This window comes from Cervus canadensis, chromosome 23 (genome assembly GCF_019320065.1).
Source record: "Cervus canadensis isolate Bull #8, Minnesota chromosome 23, ASM1932006v1, whole genome shotgun sequence".
NCBI lineage: Eukaryota > Metazoa > Chordata > Mammalia > Artiodactyla > Cervidae > Cervus > Cervus canadensis.
In genome coordinates, this window is record NC_057408.1 from 36,605,420 (window position 1) to 36,612,337 (window position 6,918).

The window sequence follows — 6,918 nt, forward strand, 5'->3', positions numbered from 1 at the left end:
AGGCAGTGAGTTTCTCTGGACAATGAAATCCTGATGGGGGAGCAGCTGGAGATGGGCAGAGACCAGATTGTAAAGCACTTTTAAAATGCCGGGCTAAGCAGTTAAGCTTTATTCTTCGGGAAGAAGAGGGACCGGTAGAGGTAGTATTAGTGGGGACAATTAGAATGGATGAGAGCAGTCTCTACCCCACTAGGACGCCATCAGAGGAGCCCAGGTAGAAGGGCTGAAGAGGGGAAGTGAAACTTTAGTTTCAGGGAGTCTGGAATGACCATGTCAGGTCAGTCTGGAGGGAGGTGGGCCTCATTTTTGGTCATGGGCAGCAGATAGGGAAAGCAGATGTTTGATAAGACTGTACAGGTTTCATCGGGAGGGAACCCAGCTTCCAAGGCATTCCTGCCCCAAACGGCTTCCCCACCTTCAATGTTTTTGTTACTGAGACCAACCTTGCACTGCTTGCCCGCGTGACAGACCAATAAAGGGAAAGACAAATTGCTGGGGCAAGGAATAGAGACTTTATTTGAAAAGCCAGCAAACCAAGAAGATGATAGACTTGTGTCCCCCCAAAAACATCTTGCCTGAGTTAGAATTCAGGCTTCGTTTATACTAAAAGGGGAGGGAGGACAGTCAAATATTTCCCGGCTCCCATCAGCTACCAGAGGTGTGTTAATTTCCTCCTCCCTGCAGTCATTCACAGGTGGGTCTGGTTAGGTTGTTTACTGTGAGCTAAGCAAAGGTATTTTAGCTTAATGCTCATTACCTGGGGAGGCAGGTTTCCCAGAGATGGGCCATTATGTATAATTTAAACTTATAGGCAATATCCCTTTAGTAATTAATTTATAACAGAATATAAAAGTTTCTTCCCTATTACCTTTTGGAACTAATGTACTAAATTTATCTTATCTGCAGGTTGACATTTCGCAGTTTTGAACTGATCCTATGTAGTTTCATGAGATGTGCCTTGAATCTCCCCAGAAGGTAACCCACACCTGTCGGTGAGTCTCAAACCTATTGCCAGAGTTGGTCAGGACCCTAAGATTGTGCCTCGCGCCCAGCAGGAGCACAACAAATGCAGATGTTTATAACCGTGGTTCCTATGAAAGACCGAGCTCAAATCAATTCCTTTATTGGTTCATTCACTTGGCCGAGTATGCTGAGCCCTACTATGTGCAGGAACCAGGTCATGTCTGTGGCTGTCAGCCTCCATGACCTTCCCCTTCTCCGAACTCCTCTTCCTCTCCTTTGTCTTCCTCACCAGCAAGTTCTTCCTTCCAGAGGTGGAGGGAATAGAGGTTCCCCTGCTGGGTGGGATCTGGACTGACCACCAGCAAGGACAGCGTTGAGGGTCCCCTTTGTGGGGAGTAAGCCGTGATGTCTAAACGTGTCACCATGAGTGAAACAGCATCGCTGATGCATATGACAGCAACAGCAGGTACTGCATCGGGAAAAGGGGAGGCGGGAGTATGGGGAGGCCTGGGGAAGCCTGGTCTCTGTGCCAGGCACAAGTTCTTTGCCATTTCACCTCCTGCCCGTCATGGCCTTCCAGTGAATGTGGCACTATCACCCTGATTTTAAAGATGGAGAAACTTGTTTTCACAAGGACTATGTAATGTTGCCCAGGTTACACAGCTTGTAAGCTGGATTTGAACCCAGAACATTCTGGCTCCAAAGCTCAGGCCCTGGCTCAGCCCACACTCTTAACCTCTTTACTGTCCCCTAAAGACAGATAACAACCTGACCACAATGGCCTGGACAGGTACGCGGTTCACCACCTTACTGCCGGTGCTTAGCACAGGGTCAGGCACACACTAGTGAGTGTGTTAGCCTCTCAGTCGTGTCCGAATCTTTGTGACCCCACAGACTGCAGCCCACCAGGCTTCTCTGTCCATGGAGCTCTCCAGGCAAGAATACTGGGGTAGGTAGCCATTTCCTTAAAAGCTCACGAAGTGTTTGTAAAATGAATATATAAGAATACATAATTTCCTTAACTAATCATTCTACTACTGGCTTGCATCAATGTAATGTTTTATTGTTAATGCTCACTCAGATTTAAGGGGTAACAAACATGATCCTATCCTACTCCTCCTGTAAAAATGACCCCATGCAAAGGCCAGGACAGGTTTAACAGCCCCATTTTGCAGAGAAGGAAACTGAGGTTTAGGAAGTTAAGTGACTTGTCTGAAGTCCCAGAGTAAGGGCATCACAATGTAGAATTCAAAAGCCTTCTTCTTTTCTTTTTTTACTTTAGCTCAATACCCCTTCTCAACGGCTGTGCTTCTTCCTCTAGTAATGAGGTAGAAGCCAAGGTGCAGTCTTTCTTTCCTCATTAGCATTCTTTCCAAAACAGGCGCCAGTGGGCCCATCCTATAAAATGCCATAAAGCAGACTCGTGTGGTCTTCGTCCTGCTCTGGAAGCATCTGTGAGTTGTGCTCTGGAGGCAAGGGGAGAAAATATATTAGGTTCTCCAATATGATAATAATATAAAAGAAATTTATGGTGCCCCAGAGGGAGAGAATTACAAATGGATGAAAGGTGACTATTTAATGTAGAGGCTTTATTTTAAAGGGGTATAAAAATAAATAGAAGAAAATAGAGTGCAAGTAGAACCTGCAGATAATGGAAGGTGGATGGGCCTTGTTTCACCGTGCTCCCGCCGCAGCCCACGTCCCTGCATAATGATGGCCATTTTTAACATTTCCGACTTCATCATTTTACAAGTAGCTCCACCGTCTCTTGCTTATTTGCCAGTCCTCAAGAGATTTCTAGAACTCCAGGAGTGCTGTTTGGCCTGTCTTTCCTTCCCTTACTTCACCACCTCCCTTAAGATTCTATGGTTCTTCCTGAAGTCAGTCAGACCCTGGGCCAAGCCTGCAGATGGGAACTTCTGCGCCTCCGAGTCCATGATGCTATGTCATCTGCGTGACCAGCTGGGGGCGCTCTGTGGGCAGGAGCCATGTTCCAGGGAAGCCAGGACATTGCAGACCCTCACTTCACGTGCCCTGGTCTCTGGTGCCCCCCTTTCCCCTTCTACTTCCCCTCCGTCACTCCTGGGCAGGTTGTTCTGAACTCTTCCTCTGCCAGGAGATACACAGGGACCTGCATCCCAGAGGCACAGGCAGGGTGGGGTTCTGCCCACCACCCTCTTGTTGCAGGCCTTAGTCTGCCCTGCTTGACCCATCCCAGCCCTACCCTGGAGGGAAGCTGCCAGGATGCTCTGAGCAGCTGTGTCAGCCCTGAACTCCAGCTGCTCTTCACCAAGACCCCCTTGCAGGACATAAACTCTGCTCGAGTTTCCCCAAGTCCTGCTCCACTCCAGACTTCACTGTCCTCAGGAGGCCCCTAACCTTCCACCTACGATAGTCTCCCCGTCCCTGGTGGCTCAGATGGTAAAGAACCCACCTGCAGTGCGGGAGACCCAGGTTTGATCCCTGGGTTGGGAGGATCCCCTGGAGAAGGGAATGGCGATCCACTCCAGTAGTCTTGCTTGGAACATTCCACCGACAGAAGAGTCTGGTGGGCTACAGTTCATGAGGTCGCAAAGAGTCAGACATGACTGAGTGACTAACTCTTTCACAACAGTGTCCACCTGCTACAGCTGCTCTTTGATCAAACTCAAGCATCTTTTCTCCTTTATCCTCTGAGGGTCCCCCCCCGCCCCGTCCTGCTGGTGGGCTCTGGGGGTTTTGAGAGTTTTTCTCTCAGCTTTTATGACTCCTGTTCTGTCTTCACTCTGACCTCTCGTTGACACAGACAAGCCAGGCAGCCCCATCTCAGCAGGGGCGTGGAGGAGACGATGGTTCCCTCCAGGGCCGTGAGGGGTGGGGTGGGGACGGAAAGGCCAGGCAGTGAGGAGACAGGAGGCTGCTCTTGTCTTCACCTTCCTGCAACATTGCCCCTCTCCACCGTTCAGACCTCCCCTGCTCCCCCTGCCCGGACTCACCTTCCAGCCCAGCAGGGCCCATCTCCTGTGGTGGTCCCCGATCTCCCCTCACCAGGGTGGCCTGCCCCTCTGCTGTTCTAGCTGAGCCCCCGGGTGAGACAGGCTTCTCATGGGGGTGGAAGGCCTGGCTCAGGGCACCTGGAGGATGTGCCAGGGGGCAGGCGCAGGGGCTCCTGTGGACTGAGGCTCTGCCTCTGCTTGGCCCACACTTTTGCCGGCTGGTTCGTGGGGACCAGCTCTCCTAGCATCCTGCGAACAGGCAGGGCGTGGCTGCAGCCTCCAGGTCTGTTTCTTGGGGCCCACGCAGAGTGGGCTCACCCCCTGCTGCTGTCCGGCAGGGCTGGGATTTGACCTCCCCTTGCCACTGCCTCACCACGGGGCTTTCCCTTCAGGGCTCGGCCTGCCTCCATGTCCCTTAGTTTCTCAAAATACGCCGTAGGCTGCCACACATGCTCACAGTCAGACATGCTGATAAGCGCTGGGAAACCTTCACTTTCTTAAAACAGAACTCTAACGCAAACTCACTTCTGCTGGTTTTCAAAAGCCAGATCATCGTGTATAGAATTTCCATTTCTTCTGAGTTTAGCCCGAGCATGGCTGCTGGGGGACACGGCTGACACGGGGTGTCTGGACTGTCTGGGGTGGGGGAGCTTCTCCCAGTAGCCGGCAGCAGGCAAGGCCTGGGCCCCCGACAGGTCTCTTTTCTCAGAGGTTCTGTCCTGGGCCCCAAGAACAGAGCAAAGTCTTAAAAGGTGAATGATTCCAGGAGATACAGGACAGAAAAGTGAAAGGAGTTTGGGGAAAAAACTTATCTGGGGAATGTGTGCCTTCGAGGCCCCTGCACACACACTCAGAGACAATGGTGAGAATTCAGATCACTTGAAAGAGCCCTTGTGAATTTTTTAGGTCCTTTAGGCAGGAAAAGGGATTTTTTTTTTCCCTTCAAAACTATTCAATTTTAGGGCTTCCCAGGTAGCTCAGTGGGCAAGAATTCGCTTGCCAATGTGGGAGACCCAGGTTCGATCCCTGGGTCAGGAAGATTCCCTGGGGGAGGAAATGGCAATCTGCTCCAGTATTCTTGTTTGGGAAATCCCAGGGACAGAGGAGCCTGGCGGGCTACAGTCCGTGGCGTTGCAGAGTCGGACATGACTTAGTGACTAAACAACAATTCAGTTTTAAGTTTCCGTGTAAAATGTGGACCTAATATTGTTATTTCTCTTCCTCCTAATTGGTGAATCTGTGGAATTCTTGTTTTTCATCGAGAGAAAACCATGTCTTATCAAATTTCTGCAGTTTTACTTATGTCTAAACTGTGTTCAAAGCCTGTTGCCTTCTTGAACAAGGCTGATGGTCTGCATTATTGGAGCAGGAGTAGAATAAGCATTGCCTCAGTTTATTCTCCTGTCAATCCATGATTCCGCGAAGAGTTTAGCTGTCAGGGGGTCTGGAGGAGAAATTTCAATAGGTCAACTTTGGGGAAATTGAACTTGGGCCCTTTTTAAAGAATTCTGGACAGACCTCATTTTATTTTGTAAGAAAACCTGGAAATGACTCACCACAAAGAATCCACATAAAAATGATATGTAGGAGTTTTTGAATAAAAATAAGCCATAAATAAGTAATAAATCCTCGATAGGCCCATTGAAAATGGATAGCAATAATGTTGTGTTTACTGCCTCACTCCCAAAGCACAGATATTTATTATAATTCAGGGCAATTCATTGTACTTGTCTGGCATTTATAAAATTCTCATCATAGTATTAGAGTAAGAACCCATTTCCTAGGAAGTATTGTTGTAATAAACTGTAATTAGTGGCTTGTAAATAGCCGTAATTCATTTTTGGAAGGAAAAGGCATGCGGACAGCTACATATTTGCGAGCCGGTCTGCTCCCTGGAGCATTTCCATCAGCTGGATGTGCACCTGGAGCGCGGGGCTCGTGGGACGCAGCCGGACGCCTCAGCTCCAGGCTGCCTTTCACGGAGACCACGGGTTTTTTCCCTACGTCCCCGGAGGACGGCCCGGTCCCAGCGCTCCATCTCGATGCAGCCTCTGGTGTTTTACAGCGCGCTCGTCTGCATGCCCAGCGAGAGGCACTCTCGGCGGCCCACCTGGAAGAGGAAGCGGGGCAGGTGCCCGCCGGCCGGGCTCCCCACGACACGGCGTGAGACCTCGGGCTACAACACGGGACCCGGGCGCTGCTCCGACCCCTCGTGTCTTGTGTTGCAGCCGGAGGGACGCAGGTCCGCAGCAGAGCCTGCTCCCCGCCCGCGCGGGACTCGGCAGCGGGAAGGAAGGTGGGTGTGCGCTCTACAGGGTGGCCCGGGGGCAGCCCCCGCTCGGACCCCTTCTCGGTCGGCGATCAGTCTCCGTGCAGGGCTTCGTTCACCCCTAGTCCGCGTTGGGTCCCGCGTGCAGGTTGCCTGGGGCGCACGGCCTGCTTCGATCTGGGTTTTGAGGCCGCTCTCTGCTCCTCATACACAGCGCCCCCCAACCCAGCTCAGGTGACCACACTGAGGCTTGAAGGGCCTCAAGAAAGTTTCTCCCGTAATGTCTCTCACATTGGTGGGAAAGCCCACCGTTAAACCCGCGTTCCCATCGGTGGACAACAGACATTGCTTTTTTAGTTGTTTCTTAAATGTATTTTTCTCCAAGGTGGTAGATTAAACCATTGCGGGCATCAGCTGGGTTTCATTGATTACATTCCTTTCCAACATGGCAGGGACTTGAGACGGAAATGGAATCTGATGGTGAATTTCAATAGGGGAAAAAGCTCCAACAGAGGACCCTCCAACTGGAGGTGGGAGGCATCAAAGGCAAGCGCCTTCACCATCTCAGCACAGGCTGGAGCTGGGGACACGGGGTCCAGAGAGTGATTCCTGCCTTTACTACTGGGGTCTGTGGGTCACATTTCTGCAGTGCACCTGCCCCGCCCCGCCCCCCCCCCCACCCCACCATTAGTGACTTTCAGCCAGATCTGA

At 51.2% G+C, this 6,918-nt stretch overlaps 1 protein-coding gene across 1 annotated transcript in view; it reads left to right on the plus strand.

The window, feature by feature from the left end:
• LOC122425538 overlaps window positions 1-6,698 on the plus strand; it is a 48,621-nt gene extending 41,923 nt beyond the window's left edge. Inside the window, exons 4-5 of the mRNA XM_043444017.1 lie at window positions 907-975; window positions 6,004-6,698. Coding sequence (XP_043299952.1) covers window positions 907-975; window positions 6,004-6,445 — 511 coding nt within the window. The 3' untranslated portion in view covers window positions 6,446-6,698. The remainder of the gene's footprint in view (window positions 1-906; window positions 976-6,003) is intronic.
• The last annotated feature ends 220 nt before the right edge of the window (window positions 6,699-6,918 follow it).